The sequence below is a fragment of the Mixophyes fleayi genome, chromosome 9, assembly GCF_038048845.1.
Source record: "Mixophyes fleayi isolate aMixFle1 chromosome 9, aMixFle1.hap1, whole genome shotgun sequence".
NCBI classification, from domain to species: domain Eukaryota; kingdom Metazoa; phylum Chordata; class Amphibia; order Anura; family Limnodynastidae; genus Mixophyes; species Mixophyes fleayi.
Window position 1 is genome coordinate 61,188,012 of NC_134410.1, and position 22,119 is coordinate 61,210,130.

The following is a 22,119-nucleotide window of genomic DNA, read 5'->3' on the forward strand; positions in this document are numbered from 1 at the left end:
ATTCATTCCCCGGAACATCTGTCACAGGCACTCTACTCCCATGTCTCTTGTTTCCGGCCGGCTCACTTTCAACGTAACACAGCAGCGGGCGGAGCGCTTTCCCGGTGACCCTGCTGCGGCTGTCAAGGGCCGAGCTCCGGTTCATCATGGCGACGGCGGAGGAGGGCGGATGGACGTACTGATGACCGTCCGTAAGATCGCCTCGATCTGTACGATGGTGAGTGTGGAGAGCCGGGGCTGGGCAGGGGAGTGAGGGGAGGGGGTGCTGGGTGTGTAAGTGGGGGCAGACAGGGATTAGGGGGTGAGGTCCGGAGCTAAGAGAGATATCAGTGGGTGAGGGCTGCTCTGGGGTACCTGATGGAGGGGAAGTAGCTGACATCCCAGTTATGTAATATATTGTAATGTGTCACTGTTATGCTTCATTAGGTATACATAATGGTAACACTTAGTCATGTACTGTATATCTGCTGGCATATAGGAATAAATGCAGAATGACAAGCTGGCATCTAATACTCTACAGATACCTGCATATAATTATAGAAATAAATAACCTGTTCAGCTAGTAGGTAGTCCTGTGTGCATTTTAATATCACTAGTCTTCGTGTTACTATGTTGACAAATTAGTTGTGACTTAAGGTTTTTTATTTTGGTGAACAGGGTATTCATTTTGGGGACATGCTTTGTGCAGAGATTATGCACACAGTCAGGCTCTTCTGTTGATGAAAATACAATGACTGAGTTTAAATAGTGCATTTATTATCACATAAAAAAATATGCAGTAATTGAGGAGTGTCACTGCCAGTGTTTATATTATTTTGTATGTGTGCTGTGTTGAGTGTGTATTATTGTATATTACTGTAGCTTTACCTAGTATGTGTATGCACTCTTTCACTTTTTTTTTCTCTTGACACCTGTTTTGAATAGTGCCACCCTAGATGGGTGGACATGCGATGTATTTTCTGGATCTCTAAATGATGGGGGATGATGTTGTGAATTTATGTTTATGTTACTGTACTGGTACTGATCTTGGTGATGTCATAAAGTACAAATTACAAGATTAGTGCTACATAAAGATTCTTGTGATGGAATATGTGTGTATATATATATATATGTGTGTGTGTATGTGTGTGTGTATATGTATATATATATATATATATATCTGCTGAATCATTGTAATGCATCACTAAAGCTGTCTTTAGAATAGAGGCTATGAAATATTACACAGTAGCTGAGCTATGAAAAAGACATAACTTGTTTAGATTAAATGGTTATTTCAGGGTTTTTTTTAACTATTTGTGCATGTTTTAAGAATCCAGAATTATATGTAATACTTCTATGTTTGATATTTTTTAACAAATTAATTTCTTTACTCAATTGTGACTTTGTGCAGCATACATTGAGTGGTACTATGGCTAGAAAGTAACTAAATCCATATCATAGGGCAGCACGGTGGCTAAGTGGTTAGCACCTCTGCCTCACAGCGCTGGGGTCATGAGTTCAATTCCCGACCATGGCCTTATCTGTGTGGAGTTTGTATTTTCTCCCCGTGTTTGCGTGGGTTTCCTCCGGGTGCTGCGGTTTCCTCCCACACTCCAAAAACACACTAGTAGGTTAATTGGCTGCTATCAAAATTGACCCTAGTCAGTCTCTGTCTGTGTGTGTGTATGTTAAGGAATTTAGACTGTAAGCTCCAATGGGGCAGGGACTGATGTGAATGAGCGCTACGGAATCAGTGGCGCTATATAAATAAAGGGTGATGATGATAGCTACACCACACAACCTTTAAGGGCTCCTGCTCCTTTAAAAGTTCTGCCTGTGATTCCTGTGACAATCAGGGATCAGCATTTGGAGAAAAGAGGGTGTACACTTCAATTATGTACCTGCAATAATAGTTGTAAATACCTCTATCTAAATCTGTCCAGCAGGCTGCTGTTCTGTCTTTTGTTGGAAGCAGACATTGTTCAGGAGGTTTTTGCTTGGTTCTTGCTTGTTTATCACTCATCGCTTTGTGGTAATGTAAAGCCGTTTTAAAACTGTTTTCCTAGGTAACAAACATATTATTTATTATTATTATTTTTAAGACTGCAGATTGGTGGGTTCATACACCAGGGCAAAGCCAGTGATTACACAGCAAGCATAGCTGAAATACTTTTATTTTTGTTCTTTATCCCCACATTTTAGAATACTTGTGATTTCGACTAAAGTTGATAGGGAGAATACAAATCAAACATTACTTTTTAAGAAATCTACAAAATAAGACTAGAATAGGATGGAAAACTGTATTTGTCTCTATACTTCATATATGAAAAATTGAATTTGTGGGATTAGTAGTTTTTTCAAATATAATTTTGATTATCTGACAGTTTAAAGGACCCGTGTACTTCTAACTTTCATTCATGAAATATTCTCATCTATAATATGTTATCTCTATGCGGATGATACCCAAATTTATGTATCCTCTCCTGATCTCTCGACATCTGTGTTGTCCCGTGTAACTGACTGTCTTTCTTCTATTTCATCTTGGATGTCCTCTTGCCAACTCAAACTTAATCTTTCTAAAACAGGGTTAATAATATTCCCACCCGCCAACAAGAGCATACCTGACATTTCTATCTCTGTTGCTAACATGACCATAAATCCCACCCCACAAGCTCGCTGCCTAGGTGTAATCCTTGACTCACACCTATCCTTTGTTCCCCACATTGACTCTATATCTAAATCATGTTACATACATCTAAAGAACATTGCTAGAATTCGCAAATATCTCACACAAGACATTGCAAAAACCTTAATTCATGCACTTATCATCTCCCGCATTGACTATTGCAATTCCCTCATTACTGGCCTTCCCAAAAACAGACTCAAACCCCTACAATCTATTTTGCACACTGCGGCAAGATTGATTTTCTTTGCAAATCGTTATTCCTCTGTTGAATCACTCTGTATGTCTCTACACTGGTTGCCTGTTTTCTACCGAATCCAATATAAAATACTCTTACTAACCTACAAGGCCATCAACAAAGCTGCACCAACATACATCTCCTCTCTTGTCACAAAATATCTCCCAACTCGGCAACTCTGTTCTGCACAAGATCTGCGTCTCTCATCCACCCTCATTACATCCTCCCATTCCCGATTACAGGACTTTTTCCGGGCTGCACCCACTCTATGGAATTCTCTCCCTCGCACAATAAGACTCTCCTCTAGTCTACAAGCTTTCAAGCGTTCTCTGAAAACCCACCTCTTCTGACAAGCTTATAATATTCCTCAACCACCCTCTTAATCTCAGTACATTACCCTATTACCACCTGTTATACAACTACCCCTTGATCACCATTGTTATGTGACAGGATCATTTAGCTTATGAGTCACTTTTACCTTTGCAGTCTGGCTGGGCCGACTGCAAATGTAGACTTAACCTCATGTGTCAAACTCCCCTTGTCCAATAGATTGTAAGCTTGCGAGCAGGGCCTTCTCACCGCTTTGTCTGTTTTACCCAGTGTGTTTATTAGTTTACTGTGTTTGTCCCCAATTGTAAAGCGCTACAGAATATGTTGGCGCTATATAAATAAATGATGATGATAGACTATAAAGTCCACCTGCTACTTACACATCACATCATCTGAACAAACAACATAAACTAGATTTATTGGGTTTTTTTGCTGCCATGTACAACCATATTCTACGTAGATATTGGATATTTATTCATATTAATGACAGTGTGAACGGTCCATGTGATGGCTGTAGCTTGTTCACTGTGCTTCTAATGTAGGTGTTGCAAATAATACTAAAAAACAGACAAAACCTCCCCTTCATAGTAACAGCATGTTAGAATCATACTTTCAAAACCTCCCAGCTGCATATTAATGAGCGCTTCCGTAAGACTCCATAGTATTCTACTGTGCGTTAAACCCCCCTAAATCATGCAGGCAACGTCATAACTGATCCAGAGCAATTGCTTGCCAAAAAATGGTCATGCATCCCCCTCTTCCTGCCTTAACAAATGTGTCCATTTGTTAGCCTGACTGAAATGTTGAGTTACAAAGAAGTACTACCCTTCTCTCACCTGCACTTTCATGTTAGTCTGTATCCAGACAGACGTCTTTTTCCTCCTGTTAAAAATACCATTGGCTTGCTTTAATTTAATTTATCTTTCCTCACACCAAGGCCAAGATCATAGAAAAACACCTAATTGTCTAAAGAAATAGGGTCTATGAGCTTAGTTATGGTTTTAAAATTCCATTCAAGCAAATTGAGAGGTGCTTTAGAAATATCTCTAAAGTGTCACATCGCTTTTAATACACTCCTAAAAAAGTCCATCTGGATATAACCTAGATATAATATGACATTTTAATACCACCAACTTAAAAAATAGGTGAGAACTGACATTTAGCACTGGTAGTATAAAACGGGAAATGCACTAAAGATGCGCTACCATCTAGGTTTTACTAAGATGCCTATATAAGACTGTACCCCTCTTCTGCTCTCCTATTATCCATTTGTGACTTGTTCATAATGGGTTCAGTTCAATGGAAGAAAAATTGGCTGAGGCTGAAGTGAATGTCTACATAGGGATACATGATTAATATTTTCTATTACTACAGAGCGAACTGCAAGGCAACACACTTATAAACTATAAACTCTTCAATAGAAACCACTTTTTGTTTTCTGGTGTTAATCTGGCATTATGCACCAGTAAACTTCCATAGTGCATATTTACTTTCTTTGGTAACTTACTTTATAGAAATTGTGTCTCTATATTTTCTAATTAGGGCCAAATAGTAAATTGAGTATACTGTAATGTTCTTCCCTTTTGTAGAAACTGCATTTTGAAAGTTGTTAAAATTCCCTAGACCAGAGCTTCTTAACCTATGGGTCACTGTTGACATGCACTTAGTTGGGGTTGCCATGATAATGTTTATACAATCTGATTCTGTATTAATAAACATATTATGTTTATTAGCACCATGTTAGGATTGTACTTGCAGAACCCCTCAGCTGAATATTGATGAGCGCTTCCATAAAGTGAGTGTAGACAAAACAGTGTAGAATTCCTTTAATTCTAGAATCCAGGGAAGATATGCATCCATCGGCTTCAGTAGACATAATGTATATACATGCATACAGGAACACATAGATGACATATGGAGCATGTAAATAAAAGTTTATTAGTGATTCGCCGTTAAAAGATCAATAAATCAATGTGCTTCATGTTTAGACAACACACCATGTGGGAAACGTAAGAGACAACTTTATAAATTTAAATATGCATGCCCAGAAAGGCGGGGTTGTTGGAGGAACTATTGGCAAATTGTCGAACAGATGGTCGTGAGTGGGTACACACTGCAGAATTGTCACTACATTGTTCCATCGTTGAAAGAGAATTTTAGTCCGTTTATAAAATCAAATCAAACCATGCGATGTGCTTTGGAACACTTAAACACGATCGTGGGAGCGTACACACTAATGTGATATCAGACCTAACAGTCTTTTATAATGTGATTGGCAGGATAATCGGCTGAATAACTTGTAGTGTGTAACCAGCTTCTAAATAAATACATTAACAAAATTGACACTTTGATTCCAAAGCTTACTAGACATAATCAGGCTTTTTGTTGGAATAGACAAAGAACCCCTGCCCTAGATTTACACTGGGTGAAGTGTAGCAAACATGCATGTGTCTGAATTATTACACACAATATGTCTGTTTTTATTTGTGTTGCACAGTGTACTTTTATTTTGTGCATGACTAAAGATTTAGGTGTCAAAGTTTCCTGGTTTGACAGTTGTGGATGCCTTTTGAAGGTGTATGACACATCTAGTAACCTAGTGCATCGAAGTGAAGAAACTAGTGTAACCTACTTTATGATCTACAGTGCATGTAGCCCCGTCTGGTATCAGCATTGTAATTCATTCGGTGACGTGGTACCACAATACAACACTGTTTTGCATACTAGTGAAAACTATTGGCTCAAAGTATGTTAAAGTGACTGGTGTACAAAGCAGAGTACATTCTGCTGAGATTTGTACAATGGAGAGCACATTGTGGCTTGGGCACAAGGCATACCCCACTTTGGGGGTTAGGTAAAGCAGATCCCCAATCTGGCGGGTAGTGTGTAAAACAATATTTTGTTTATAACACTGTCCTGCAATGTGCTGGTTAGTGTATAGCAGACCTCTAAACTGTGGCTCCCAGAATATAGCAGATCTCATAGTCTCCTACTCTTTTCCCCATGATGTCCTCACCGTCTGCCCTAGTGTCTTCTTATTGCAAGGGGGTTTAACATGTGGGAGCGGCCAGTGCTATCCAACAGGCAGCTCTCAGCACTGATTACTAGATGTGTTGGTTTTTTTTTTTGTTTTTTTTTCACAGATACTTGTTTGATGCTAAGAGCAAAACCTTTTAAAATGTTTACTGTGTTCCTGATTGTCTTATTTGTATAAAGGAATATCTTCACCCATTTTTGGCAGAGCTTATATGGGATGCATAAGGATGCCACTTACTGATGTTCTAAGTCAACTGAATTGTATGATTATATGACTAGATCTTATTATCCTCATCATTGTTATTGTATTGCGTCATGTCATACTTTACAGGAGTATATGAATTCACTGTATCATTGATGTACAATCCGTGGGCTACTTGAGGCCTGCAAGGTAATTTTTGGCGGTCTGAAGGAAGCATGACGGGCAGAGGAGGACCCAGGACACCAGGGCAGAAAGTATTTCTGACCCAGCATCCCCCTTATCGCATTGCACCAGGTCTGGCCATGGTTGCATGGATGGGGTCTGTGACAGTAAGATCAGCCAATCAGTCAACAATTCAGAATGAATTGGCCACGCTCTGATTCACTGTTGGCCATGGTCTTCACAGGAACTTTTACAATGTTGAGAGGTTTCTGCAAAGAGGTTCCTCTTTCCTTATAGTAAATTCCATGTAGGCCTATTTTACATTTTTAAGCAAGTTAACATTTTTTTTGCAGCCCTTTCAAATGAGTAAAATCCTTTCCGTGCATGTCTAGTGCCTGAAGCTTTGTTTAACAGAATTGCATGAAGGGTGTATAAAGGGTTATAACAGCTACATGTTAGAGAGTTTGTTTTCTTTTGTGAATCTGCTTGTTCTTTGCTCTTGTTTTGCTGACCCTGCTTTGTTTAGCCTTGAAAACCACAGTCACTAAGTGAAACAAATCAATATTAAGGCTGATAAAGCGATAATTTGCTAGATGGTGCCAGACAAGACTGCTAATCGTGGAGGCCGTCTGCCCAAGCAAAGGGTTAAATTGCGATGTGTTCATTATAAAGCGCTGTGTTAATGGTACTTGGTAACATTTCTTTTCAAACCTGCATCATCTACAGTCTCCAAAGCAGTTCTCTCATTTGGGTTCTTGACTGAATGGGTTTATAATTCTTCAGCCATGGCTGTTTGTCAGTTACCTGCCCACTCTTCATTTACTTCTTCTAGGTAAACAGTCAGGATTCTCCGATCTCATCCAAAGAAACCTAGGACTGATACATATTAGCAAAAGCTATGTTACTAATTACTACTAGCTTCTCCCATTGAAATACTAAGAGAGATGTGTAATAACATATGAAAAAAACTACATAGTCTAAAATAGGTACCACTTAATGGTATAAAAACAAACATATTACATAGGGTATCCACTTATGTATTTTGTTTCTTAATAGTTAGCATTCCAAGTGACTAAATGTCACCATTCCTGAGATGTGCCCTCCTTTGTATGAACTCGCCAGATATTGCTTGGAGGTTTATAGTCAGGATAAAGTCTGTTTCTTAGAAGAAGTGAAGGAAAAATATCAATGTAGGTGGATTTCCCCTTAAAATTGTATGCCCTGTTAATTTAATACAATTCATGATTGTTGAGTATATGTAATTGGTGGGAGCAGCTATCCAGTTATGTGCTGCCATCATCTGAGAAGACCCATCTCACTGATAGAGCGATCGGACAGATATCCCCAAAGATGGAGCATCCCTTTAACTAGAAATGCATGTGCCCCAAAACACACTAAAAATATCTTCTCCAATTCACTTCACAGCTTTATTCAAAATTGATGTTTTTGAAAACATGTACCCATTTACTGCAAGTTATTAATTCAGTACTGTTGTCTTCTGGCAAAAACAGCTGTCAGTGCAGGGCTGATTCAATACTGCATGGAGCAGTATTGGCAAACCTTATAAATGTCAATGCATTACACCATTCATTCGGTATTACTGCATTTTCATATATTTTGTGTCGTTTCCATCAACAACACAGATGTAATAGTGTTTCTTTTCCTCTTAAATCCCTACTACAACCTACCTCATAACCTTTTCTCTGCTGCTGAATTAATTAGCTGGAGCCCTGGTAAAAACAGCTGCATGGAATATAGAACCGAATAGTCTGTTTTGTTTGCCACTTTAAAAAATGATAGGAGAAGGACAACGAGCTGGAAGATCAATCTTTTGAGTGATGCTTTTGATTGATCTTCCTAGTCAACACCCCCTGCAGTGTCACACAAACCTGTTTTTTTTTTTTTTTGGCCGAACTGGACTGTTACTTTCATGACATTGTCATTCTACATATGACACAGCAGTATGTTTCCATAAAAATGTAAAAAGCCAAATTTATTTAATTTTTGAAAAAATCTCAAATTATTCATACTGTAGTTAATAAATCCCCAAAGTTCTGTTTTGGGATCATGATAGGATCATCTGCTACAAGAGCTTTCATTTTTGAGTGATTAATGAAGATTGTGTTTATTGAGGCGTTACACATCTGAGAAAATTAACAAAACATTATTGTTTTCCAGTTCACTTTATTAGATGAATGCACGCTCCTCTTCAGGTGCGTTTGGGGATGAGATTCTACAGACAGCGCCTGCTCCCACTTCTGCGCAGACGTGCAAGCTTAAGTTAAAAGATTCTCCACTTGTGTTGAATAGGCCCGCCTTTTACAAGGACAGGTTACGTTTTGTGTGGACTTTAATTAGTAAAGAAAAGCCCCTTATTCGCTTATTTAAGCCCACCAGACCCTGGACCATTTGTGTCACATTTGAAAAAGCAGATTGTAGTATTCTGGGAGTATGTGTGCTGGGAGCAGGTAGGGACAGCAAATTGCAGAACAGGCACACAACACAGTGGCAGTCTACTACTTCCAGAGGAAACTCATAAACTTGTTCAAGACAAAATTTGAGAAACCACCAAAAAAGATTTTCTACTTCTCTGATGGGTCAGCCGTATAATTTTTAAAAACAAGAAAAATTTTGCCAACTTCTGCTGTCATAAAGATGATTTTGGTGTAGAAGCAGAGTAGCATGTTTCAGCGACTGCACAAGACAAAGGCCCTTGCGATGGTGTAGGTGGCCCAGTGAAGAGGTTAGCATCCCGAGCAAGCCTGCAACATCCAGAGGATCAGATTCTTACACCACAATAACCTTTTGTCTGGTAGAGGAAGGCATCATAGTTATGCATTTTACTTTCTCAGCATGAGAAGAACATATTGAGACAACAATATTTGTAGATGATCACTTCAAAAACACATTAACAATTCCTGTGACCTTGAAATTCCATGCTTCATACATGCAGCACCCACAACAAAAATCTTTGTGAAGACGTTTTTCCGTCTCACAAAATGCATTTGAAGAGTAGTGAAAACATCCCAAGAAAAGCTCCCACTTGCTGACATCAGAGGTTATGTAACTGCTCTGGGAAAAAGATGAAAATATAGATGAAGTGAAAGTGACATCCTCCATCCAGCTGGTCTATCACCATCTTTTTCATACTCCAGGAAGCCGGATGTTTTATGGATTACTATGGTAGATGTTCTGTGTAAGGTGAATCTGTTAACGCCAACAGGTCGATTGTACACCCTTTCTGAAATAGAAATACTAAAAACAAATAACGCCTTCAGCCAGATCAAACTCATTAAGTAGCACCATCCAGATCAGCAGCACCAAATAGTAATGATCTGTGCAAAGCTTTCTTAACATATATGAAAGACATACAATTATCACAAATGTTTTATATATTTCAGTATTTCCCCTGACTTCCAAAAAATTTCGATCTCTAATAAGTGATGTTATGGGTAATGAGCGCTACATGTGCAAGGTTAGAAATTCTGATTATAAGTATTATCGGATACGGTTTCACTGGTACAGCTGGAAGTATAGAATACATTCTGGAGTCAGGGAACTAGTATATTCACAGGCTTCTCTTTCTTGGTCCCTGGTTAGCATTGTCCTGTGCATCCACCTATTTGTGTTGTCCTGAGTTATATTATTAAATGTACAGAAATTCTGTTTAATATGCTTTTTTAGTTTATCAACTCTCACAGCTGTATATTTTTCAAATCTCTGTATTGGAAGAACTGCTGTTATGTCCGCTTTTTCATTAATAATTGTTCATATCCTATAGTTAACCATTTACCTAATGTGTTACTATATTTTTAACCTGGATAACGAATATGTCAATTCATTGATTAGATTAGCAAATGCTTGTTTGCATAACATGTTAGGTTTTTTTTTTATTATTGTTTTCATTTTTGTTTGTGATATAAAAAACACATGATTAAAAAAAAAAACAACCAGTATTAACATACTGTGTGTCATTGTACATAATATCCATTAAAAGGATATTTGAATGAGATGAATTAAACGTAATGAACAGGCCTAGATAGTTCTCATTATCATTATTTTAACACAGTCCAAAAGGAAAGTTCTTGTAGCAGATGATCCCAAAATAAAACTGGGGGTATTTATTAACAGTATGAACAATTTTTGAGCTGTTTTTCTAAAATTAAAAAAATATGGTTTATTGAGAAAACCAACATTTTTTTTTAATTTATAACAGCAGATATGTGTATAAAGCACAACAGTACAGGTCATACATATTATCCAAGTACCAAGATTACTAAATGTAAAGACATCAGATAAGAAAAATAAGAAATGCATAAAAATAACAGACGAAATCTAATATATATATATAAGCCTAGCGGCGTGTGTTAGTGTGTCAGAAAGGGCTCATCCAATTGACCTGAAATTTGGTATACTGACATTATTTGCCAAAAAAATGATAATAGTGAAGTCAGTTAACTTCCATCATCCCCCCCCCTTCCCCCCGTGGGAGGGGTAGTAAAGGCTAAATTTACCAGTTGAGGGCTCAAACTCTTGACCGTGTGGGTATTTATTTACCAGAGCCTGTGTTTGGTCATGGACAATTGTATGTCGCATTTTCACGAATACGGAGAAGCAGTGATGTGAAAGTGCAGGTTATGAATACTGCCCTTCAAGGAAGACTGATTGAGCACAGCGATAAGGTGTTTAGCAGAAACGTTGTGTATCGAGAGGTTTTAGAACAGTAAGACGATGGAGATTAAGGATGTGGCGATGGAGAAGAATGATGAGGTGGTGACATGTGGACAAAACCACGTTAAAAAAGGGCGCTTACGTCGGGAAGTAACGCTCTTCCCCTGAGGAGGCCTGGCCTAGCCCCAAATGCATGTCAAGGACACCTTTTTAACACCTTAAGTAGCTTGATTTGACTAGAATACATGAGTATCATGCACGGGTTAACTTGTATAGATACATTTTCCTCATCCAAGTACATTCCAAGAGGGAGTTAAAGATCTGCAAAGTGAACAATTGAGATAGAAAATTTTCCCAATACCAAAGGTGCATCTTGTGCCATTGTACATATCCAGTGAATAGAACACACTGCTATAGTTTTTTTATTTTTTGGGAGGTGCGAGGGGGAGGGACAGAGGGGGAGAGGTGGATAGAGGGAACACAAAGAGAATAGGAGAAATAAAGTTATAGAGATTGTAGAAAGAAAAGGAGGGAGAAGCAACTTAGGCTTATGAGAGGCCTGGCATAGTAAAACGTTACAATTTTTATTGAAATTGAAACAAAGGTTTAAAATGATCCCTTGCCCAACTCTCTGGCTCAGGGTTTCCCAAACCCAGTCCTCAGGGCTCCCCAACAGTGCAGGTTTTCCATATCTCCTTGCTGGAGCACAGGTGTATTCGTTACTGACTCACACATTGTAACAGATCCACAGGTGGTCCTAATTATGTCTCATGTGATCCGGAAAACCTGCACTGTTGAGGAGCCCCGAGGACTGGGATTGGGAAATCCTGCTCTAGCTCAATTAGGTGAGCTACAAATGCAGTTTAAAAAAAAAAAAAAAAAGTGTTAAACATATTTTTCGTTAAAATTGCAGCTTTAAAGGCATATAACTTCAATACCAGTATACATATTGGTCTAAGATTTGGTGTTTATTTTACATCCATGGCAGCATTTATTATATCAAATTACAATACAATCTGAAGCAATCAGTTTTTAATACTGTGTTGATTTGGTATGAAATGACCCAATATTACACCACATGGGAGTTGCATTTAACCTAAGGACCATGCTATCCCTCTAGTTCAACTGGTTGGGGTAGTGAGTTTGCTAGGGAAAAACTAGTTTTAAGATAATGATAACAAGGTAGAACTATAACATGTATTTCATTTGGCAATTCATATCCCCCAGTTGATAAAGACTTTTTGGTAGAATATTGGCATATATTAGGTGTTCACAGATTGGAAAGTATATTCAAATGATGAGAAATATGAATGGAGGGGTTTCCTTAACCGTGGTACACTTTGCTCTATGCTATTGGGATCCCTGATGACATGAGGACGTCCACAGATGAGGACCTGGTGTCCAGAGCTTGCCACAGCAGAGTGTAAGATCAAGCCTGCTCCATCTAAGTGCTATGGCATTGCTTCTCACCCCCCCATGCTTGATAACAGGAAGTCCCAATGCGATAACTGTTGGCACTGAAATAGTCACATTTGGTCTGTTTGGTTTTTTTTTTGGTCTTTTGTGTATAATTCAATAAGTATACTCCATTTACTATTACTGTGTCTACCCGACTCCCACATTCACTATAATGGCATCCACACTATAATATGCTTAATTTTATGGCTGTTTATATCAGAGAGGATGAATGTGCAAAATTACCTCCCCTGCAGATTCTTTATTGACAGTGGGCTGGGAGTATGCAGGCCTCTGTCTACACATAGTACCAAACGTTGTGTCATCTGTATGTTTGCCTTGTTTCCATTCTGATGGTCTTGGTGTAGACAGAGCACTGCATACACCAGACCAACTGAAGATGAAGTATATGCATGACAGGTGAGTGCTAGATTACCTATCGGCAAAACCGTTAACCCTTACTGCTGCAGATCAGCTGATAAGCTTATATGTTGCTTTCTCATCCATAAGGGTTCATACACAAGGGTGATAATACTATGTGGTTCACATGTTTTCTTAAAGCTTGATAAACACATTTCAAAGCTGATTGCCCTAAAAATATTGTAAGTGTATAGATCTGTACCCATGCACGCTTTCTACAAAGCTTTTCACTGCTTTGTGGCAATCTGAATGAAACCTATCGTGTTACTGAGCATTAATCCTTAGTACAGTTCTATGGCAGCATTATGGTACATTGTATACTATGCTACAGGGTTACTTAGAGAATGCGATTTAAGTCAGTGATGGGCAACAGATGGCCCTCCTAGTCTTTACCTGAGGCCCCTAGCTACTTCCTGCTTTATTGTCAGATTTATTTATTATAGCTTGTGACGCTTATTTATCTTGGATTAAAACGTCTACTGATACGTTATTATTTCTCTCATTATTGTTTTAACTTTTTATTAAGGGTAGTGTGCAGCGCTTTTGAATGTTAGAGGGCTGTTTATGTGGCCACTGTTAGTGTATCAGGTTCCCTATAACTGTTTGAAATACTCTGTAAAGATTGCAGACCATATACAAGGTTTTGTCTACACTTGACATTTCTTTTCATTGCCTGTGTATAAGAGCTCTTAGTAAAAATATGTCTTTGTAAATAATCTTATTAATCGAAGGATGTTCATTTAAACACAAAATTGTAGTATCTCGTTTGGGGATTTGAAATGTTGGGTGACAAGTATTTTTCACGGTAAAGTTTATTTATGGAGATTCTGCAATGTATTAAAATGTAGCGAAACCCTAACAAAAGCAGAGCAACAGCGTGATTGGCAAAGTTTAATGGTATATTGGCATCTTGTTTTTTTGCAATACAGTAATGTCTCTATCCAAAAGTATCTGATGCTTACACACTCCTGTCATCTTGCGGAAATTGTCTTGCTGAGTTAAAAGCAATCCATCAAGCGTTGGACTGGCAAACATTGCCTATTGAGATTATGTAAATAACACGCTTTCACCTGTCGCAGCTATTGAGTGAATGATGTAATTTGAGGCAGGGTGTATTGAATTGATAGTAGGCAGGTCTGGACAAATAGGTATTGTAAGGAAATTGTAAGTACAATCTTCTGCCATGCACAGAGCATACCAACAGCAAAGATTAGGGCTTTTATGAAAAATATTTTATGCAGTCCAACTGACCTGCAGGGGTATCCTCTGCCTGTCAGCTACTGTCCATACACATTAGACCAGCACTGTTGCCCCCACAGCATACTAGCCAGTACCCCCGCTTCCCCCGCATAGTAAATGTACTGGCCAATCCGCCTGCACAGTAGACTTGACCAGCCTCTGTGTGTCTCTTTCTGAGAGCTCGTAGAAATCTTAATTCTATTAATCTTCAACAATTTTCCACCTCTCTCCAACACCTTCTCTCCCCTATCTCTACATTCTCATCCCCTGAGATGGCAGTACCTCATTTTCACCTAACCTTAGCAACGGCCCTTGATCAAGTGGCTCCAGCGACACTTCATACTACACGTCGACTTCGATGTCAACCGTGGCACACCAAAGCAACACGAAATCTTCAAAAACTGTCCCGTAAAGCAGAACGTCACTGGCGTAAATCTCGAAGCTCTAATGACTTCTTCACATATACTTCTGTCTACCACTCCTATCGAAATGCTCTGGACACTGCAAAACAAACATACTTTCAATCTCTTATCTATGCTCAGGCTTCTAACCCCAAACGCCTTTTCAATACATTTAATCATCTTCTCAATCCTCCCACCCCGAACCCTCCATCTACTATCAGTGCTCAGGATCTTGCTACCTACTTCAAGGACAAGATTGATAAGATCAGACTAGAAATGGTATCCTCCTCCTCAACAAGCCATCAGCTCATTTCCTTCCCACTACCCTCTGACACCCTTTCTTCATTTGACCCCACAAATGAAGAGGAAATTTCTACGCTCTTCTTATCTTCCTACTCTACCTCCTGTCCTCTTGATCCTATTCCCTCGCAAATTTGTAGATCCCTGTCTTCTGTGCTCATTTCACCTCTAACTCAAATCTGTAATCTCTCACTCTCTACTGGCATCTTTCCATCACTATACAAGCATGCAGTGATTACTCCTATTCTAAAAAAACAAAACTCCGACCCAAACTCTCTCTCAAATTACCGTCCCATCTCTCAGCTCCCTTGCCCCTCCAAGCTTCTAGAGAGACTTGCCTACACTCGCCTCACACGCTTTCTTTCCGCAAACAACCTGTTGGATCCTCTTCAGTCTGGCTTTCGTTCTCAACACTCCACAGAGACTGCGCTGACCAAGGTTGTTAATGATCTGATCACTGCTAAGACTGAACGCCATTACTCTCTCCTAATTCTCCTGGATCTCTCGGCTGCATTTGACACCGTTGACCACTCTCTTCTCATACAAACGCTGCAATCCCTAGGTCTTCAAGACACAGTTCTATCCTGGTTCTCATCTTACCTCTCTAATCGCTCTTTCACTGTTAATTTCTCTGGAGCCACATCTGCTCGGCTTCCCCTATCAGTTGGAGTACCACAAGGCTCGGTGCTAGGTCCTCTGCTGTTCTCTATCTATACCGCTTCTCTTGGAAATCTAATAAGTTCCTTTGGCTTTCAGTATCATCTCTATGCGGATGATACCCAAATCTATCTATCCTCTCCTGATATCTCGACATCTGTGTTGTCCCGTGTAACTGACTGTCTTTCTGCCATTTCATCTTGGATGTCCTCTCGTCAACTCAAACTTAATCTTTCTAAAACAGAGTTAATAATATTCCCACCCGCCAACAAGAGCATACCTGACATTTCTATCTCTGTTGATAACATGACCATAAATCCCACCCCACAAGCTCGCTGCCTAGGTGTAATCCTTGATTCACGCCTATCCTTTGTTCCCCACATTGACTCTATATCTAAATCATGTTACATACATCTAAAGAACATTTCCAGAATCCGCACATATCTCACACAAGACACTGCTAAAACCTTAATTCATGCACTAATCATCTCCCGCATTGACTATTGCAATTCCCTCCTTACTGGTCTTCCCAAAAACAGACTCAAACCCCTAAAATCTATTTTGCATGCTTCGGCAAGACTGATTTTCCTTGCAAATAGCTATTCCTCTGTTGAATCACTCTGTATGTCTCTACACTGGCTGCCTGTCTTCTACCGAATCCAATATAAAATACTTTTACTAACCTACAAGGCCATCAACAAAGCTGCACCAACATACATCTCCTCTCTTGTCTCAAAATATCTCCCAACTCGGCAACTCCGTTCTGCAAAAGATCTGCGTCTCTCATCCACCCTCATTACATCCTCCCATTCCCGGTTACAGGACTTTTTTCGGGCTGCACCCACTCTATGGAACTCTCTCCCTCGCACAATAAGACTCTCCTCTGTTCTACAAACTTTCAAGCGTTCTCTGAAAACCTACCTATTCAGACAAGCTTATAATATTCCTCAACCACCATCTTAACCTCACTACCTTTAGCCTGTTACACAATTTCACACAAGACAACTACCCCCGGACCAACATTGTTGTGTGACAGGATCATTTAGCTTATGAGTCACCCTACCTTTGCAGTCTGGCTGGGCCAAGATGCAAAATGTATACTTAACCTCATGTGTCAATCTCCCATTGTCCCATAGATTGTAAGCTTGCGAGCAGGGCCTTCTCACCTCTTTGTCTGTTTTACCCAGTTTGTTTATTAGTTTATTACGTTTGTCCCCAATTGTAAAGCGCTACGGAATATGTTGGCGCTATATAAATAAATGATGATGATGATGATGATGAGAGCAAATTGGGAAATATGCTCTTATTTCTAAAACACTAGCAGTTAGCGGGTCCGATTTGTGATGTGCACCAGTTTTTATATATTGCCAAATTATTTGGTAAATAGACCAAAAAGGCTATTTAGAAAAGATTTGTTGTTTCGTTGTGTTGTCGTCATGTGGTGTTGTGGAGAGCTTTCCTTCCAGCAGTCAAACAATTGTCTTCAATACTTGTTGCATTGTTCTTATTTGGTCTAATAAATAACATTTCAATACTGAATAACTATGCAAGATTTGGCAGCCTTACCTTGAGAGCTGTGGAAGATATTCTCAAGCTAACACACAAACTTATTAAGGGTGCATTATATATATATATATATATATATATATATATATATATATATATATATATATATATATATATATATATATATATATATATATATATATATATTATTATAATTAATTTACTATCTGTGGGACTCATTCACTAACATTGCATTTAGGTGCAGATTTTGCACTCAACAACAATCACTCAGCTATTAACTAATCTATTTAGTGCAAGTTAGATAATGATAGCAAGGGTCTGGTTATTTTAATACAACGCCACTTTGCTCCATAATACTGTGTTGTCAAATTAGACCTTGATACATCAAAACAAATTTACAAACGTATTTCAAAACATACTGGCAGGAGATCTTGGAATTCTATAGAAATGGGTAGATGGCACCCTATTATCTAAATATATGGAGGAGGGCTAGTGCCAGGGTGTTGTAAATGTATACCCATATATTATAGAACTTGTGGAGACTGCTTCTATAAATATTTGGTTTATGTAAGGGCATGGCCCTTTTAATTTGAGGGAGCCAAAATCCCACAAAGGGAGTGTCTGGTTGCTTCCATTTGAGAATTAAAATAGAACATGTTCTGCTCTAGGCCCAACAATTGTGCAATGAAATCTACTCTAAGAATAGTCTGGGTTTCAGATCAGAAAGTGGCCATGTGATAGCATGACCATGTGATGAATTAAAATTTGACAACTTTAGGTCCATATATAAACATAAAATTTGGGTTGCAGTTATGTGTGAGTTTAATTAAAAAATAAATAAATTGTAAAATGAGTGCAACCCATTCCATGCCCCTCATGTTGATTGGTTCCCTGTAATATCATTGTTCACTGTCATGCATATTTGTTTGTCTAAGAAACTTGTCTCAAGCACAATTTGTTGCAATCTTTTAGTGAATGGCTATTTACTCTCATATTTTTCCTTTCTTAACTAAAATCTTGGAAATTGCAATAAACAGTTTCTGAGAGAAAAAAAAAAAAGACTCCAAATACTATACTATGTGATTGTCAATGCAATCACATTAAAGATAATCCAGTTGAGTTGTTATTGTCAACTTGATCAGCATGGGGGCTTTGTCATAATTTGCTATTGCCTCAGCCTGGTCTGCACAGAGCTGTATTCAATAAGTGTTCAATCTCCACAGGGAAAACCAGATATATACCAATTAGCCCTGGGGTTCTGTCTGCCCATCTGTAGAGTAGAGTGGTGTGGGTTGGGGTAATGAGTAAAAGTTTGTAATTATTTATGTGTTTGGAGCTATAGGTCCCAGCAAGACTCAGCAGCCATTAACTGATTGGGCATTCTGGCATTTGTTGTGTTTAAAGTGCTTGCATGCCTGTGCTTGCATGCCTGTTGCTGCCAGAGTGTCCGGAAAAACCATGCACAGAATTTCCCAGATTCGTAATATCATTAATATAGTATTCCCAATATGATTCATTAAGGGGTGGCCTTCTGTGTCATGAGCCTCTGACAAGCCATCAACCTAGTTTGAGCTTAAGTTCATATGGATGGTTGCGGGTCATGTGCAATCAATGCATGAAGGGCACAGAGGAACTTCCCGCCTCAGATCTTCGATAAGTTTGTTTATATTTTTGCACAATAGGATTTTTTTTTATTTTTTTTTAAATAAACACCTGTGCACGGCCTTACTGTTAATGATTTTCGCTTACACACACCTGTTCTGCCTCTCCGGGCATATGGGGTTGGATTACACTCAATGTGCTCTGTCACCAGCACTCAAAGTGCTGGGGACATTCAGGCGCTCTGGAAATAGTGGTGCTTTGAACAATCCATATTCAGGGATTAGGGTTGGAGTTAGTGGCGTCGAATTGCTGACCTAATAATATTGACTACATTTCAATTGTCTACCTAACAATACTGTCAATAACATTGTCAACTTTCCAAGCCTGTCTATATTATGGTGTCGACCATATAAATGTTGATCATGTAGCTGTCTAACATATGTGTCACACCCTTTGGTGGACACAGAGGAGACTTGCACCATTGTTTAGTAATTATATATTTACAGATTTTTATATTTTACATTCGATTGGAAAGCACCAAAGTAAATGTGGTGTTTTTTTTATTTTTGATTATTAAGATCTGCTGGAGTCTTGGTCACGTAATAGGCAGCATTTTGAGGAGCGCTTTTGTGCTATACGAAAAAAAATATGCTTTCTGCTTTACCACCTCTTTTTAGGATCCTATGATCAAATAGTCATTGTATGCTGACATAATGTACTTCTCAGCAATACTGTTTTTGCGTGGCTGAAACACCGTTCCAGCATGGTGGGGATTCTGTAATGCCTCAAGGTTTCCATGATAATTTGGGAGTTACAGACATGAGGTGTTCTTTTAAGGTAATCGGATTAAAGACTGTGTATGACTGTAATCCATGGTATTGGTCTAAAATGTCCATCCCAGCAAAATGAAACTAATCTTCTACATACGCTTCTATGTTTATGATATTTATAATTTAGATTAAACTATCTAGCTTTCACAGACCTCATTCTCCAAAGCTATGCCACGTCAATAGATCTAAATTGGTCAAGTCTCTGCTAATAAGGAACTCGTGGAAGTCTTTTCCATTTACTACTAGAGCTGGGCAATATCACACTATTAATGTGGAAAAACACCTCCATGGAACAGTATGTTGTGTCTAGAGTTCTCTGCTGTACATCTGCTCGCTGTCATTTCTACATATATTATGCATATTATAATACCTCTGACAGGTCTTAAAAATTGCTGCCAAAAAGATGGTCATTGTTTAACAAATCTGTTAAATTATACTAATGGTTTCTTAACCAGGTTAATGGATGGCCTTCAGGAGCCCTGGGAACAGGGCATCATTTATTTTCCTTTTTTTTTTTTTCACTTCCATTTTTTGTTGCTTTCCCATTTTTTTGGGTTTTGTTGTGCCTCTGTGTTTGGGGTGCTGGCTTGCCTGTCATAGATTTGTGCCCTTAACTAGCAAAATAAAAACACGTGTGGGTATAGGTGGTAGGATAAACCTCACACATACCTGCTGAATTATCATGGTTTCCTTCAATACCCAACCGTACTCAATTCTCTACCAAAGTAGCAATGCACTATAAGATTATATTTATACTAGGACAGTCATAAGATAGATATATATGTGTGACACTTGTTTTGTATGACATGCCATAACACTTGATATTTGCTGTTCCACCATCCTATTTTCTGGGTTTACTAAAACTGCAGATTTTTTAGGGCTCTACATTTTAAAAAATAGTCTTTATGTAGGTTACTAGGGTAAGGATTGTACTTCATGACCTGCATATTTCACCAGGTGTTATATAATCCCATCTTCAGAGTCCTCTGCAGGATATCTACTGATGCATTTATACCTAGTAGCTATGTGTTTAGCATGTAGCTGTCTTTAAACACTATAGCACCTGGTTAGATGTTCTGCAATGTAGCTGTTACAATCGCTACTAACAGTCCAAAGCCTGGAAGAGAGGCAGACTTTCCATCCAGGTCAGCCTTACCTGACTCTCTTGCTTGGCTGTCTAGCTGAAGATCGGTCTTCTTGTGTTGTGATGTAACAATAATAGCCCTGAGGGGCTTCTCCGTGACACCCAGAGAAACAGATGGAGAACTGACTGCCATATTTTTTGTGATGTGGGGAGTGGTTTGGGGAAGGGGGGACCAAATCTGTTTTTGATTGTTTACGGGTTCTTTAAAATAAAAATTAAATTGTTCTAAGACATTTATGGGAAGTTAGATTCAGTTGTAAAAAAATTAAAACATGTTGTGTGTTTTATAAAAGTGATGTATTATTGTGGTATTAACTAAACCATTCCACTAGAAATGCCAGACAATATGGTGATATAATGTTATAGAATATGGAGTACAAGGAAGGATAAGCCACAACATAATAAGTTTATATTCCCATTACTCCTATTTCATAGAATACCCCTATTGTCTTTGCTGAGAAGAGTGATGGCATAGCCTCTATATAGAGATGCAGTATATAATGTTAGTCTATCCCGCACATTAAGTAATCCCTTCTTCTTCTACTTTTCTCTATGGGTTTCCTGGCACGTTGTACCAATAATCACACGGTGGGTTCTTTAGCAATACCTTTAGAAAATAGATTGAGCAATCATTCAAGTTTCCCATTTTTTTTTTGACAGGAGAGAATTTTACCAGTGTTTGCCTGTTGGTCTGAATGTGAGAAACTTGTATAACAAAAGTCATACTTCTCACACATAGATCTGACACAAAGGTCAATATTAACATAACAAGCACAAATCTTACATGTGCTGCAGTGAACTGTCTTCTCGATATATCTTTGTTTATAACTATTTTAAAAGGCATAATAAGACCTTAAGAGACAAGCACACCTACTGCAACATCCCTATACATAGGAAAAGCCTATGGGGTTCTATACTATGCTACTGCTTGGTAAAACAGAAATGTATGATTAACATATTTATATGTATTGTCAACTTAATTCACTTTCATGCTGGGACTGGTGATTTTTTTAATTTTTTTTTTTAACTGTCTTTCTTACTTTTCTGCAGTCGTTTTTTTCCAGTAACAAGAAAAAAAGGGAAGCAATACTTTATATGGAAATAATAAATATTGGACATATGTTGCTCTTTTACTTTGGTAGTATTCTTTTGCTACTGTTAAATGTACTTCAGACATTAGTCTTTGAATAAATATTATTAGCCAGATAGTAGCAATAAGTTATTCTCCCGGCACTCTGAGGAC

General features: G+C 38.5%; 1 protein-coding gene across 1 annotated transcript in view; it reads left to right on the forward strand.

Moving 5' to 3' along the window:
* Positions 1–8: 8 nt before the first annotated feature.
* The window catches only part of LOC142100693 (ubiquitin carboxyl-terminal hydrolase 12-like), a 52,441-nt gene continuing 30,330 nt past the window's right edge, over positions 9–22,119 (forward strand). Inside the window, exon 1 of the mRNA XM_075184421.1 lies at positions 9–217. Coding sequence (XP_075040522.1) covers positions 41–217 — 177 coding nt within the window. The 5' untranslated portion in view covers positions 9–40. The remainder of the gene's footprint in view (positions 218–22,119) is intronic.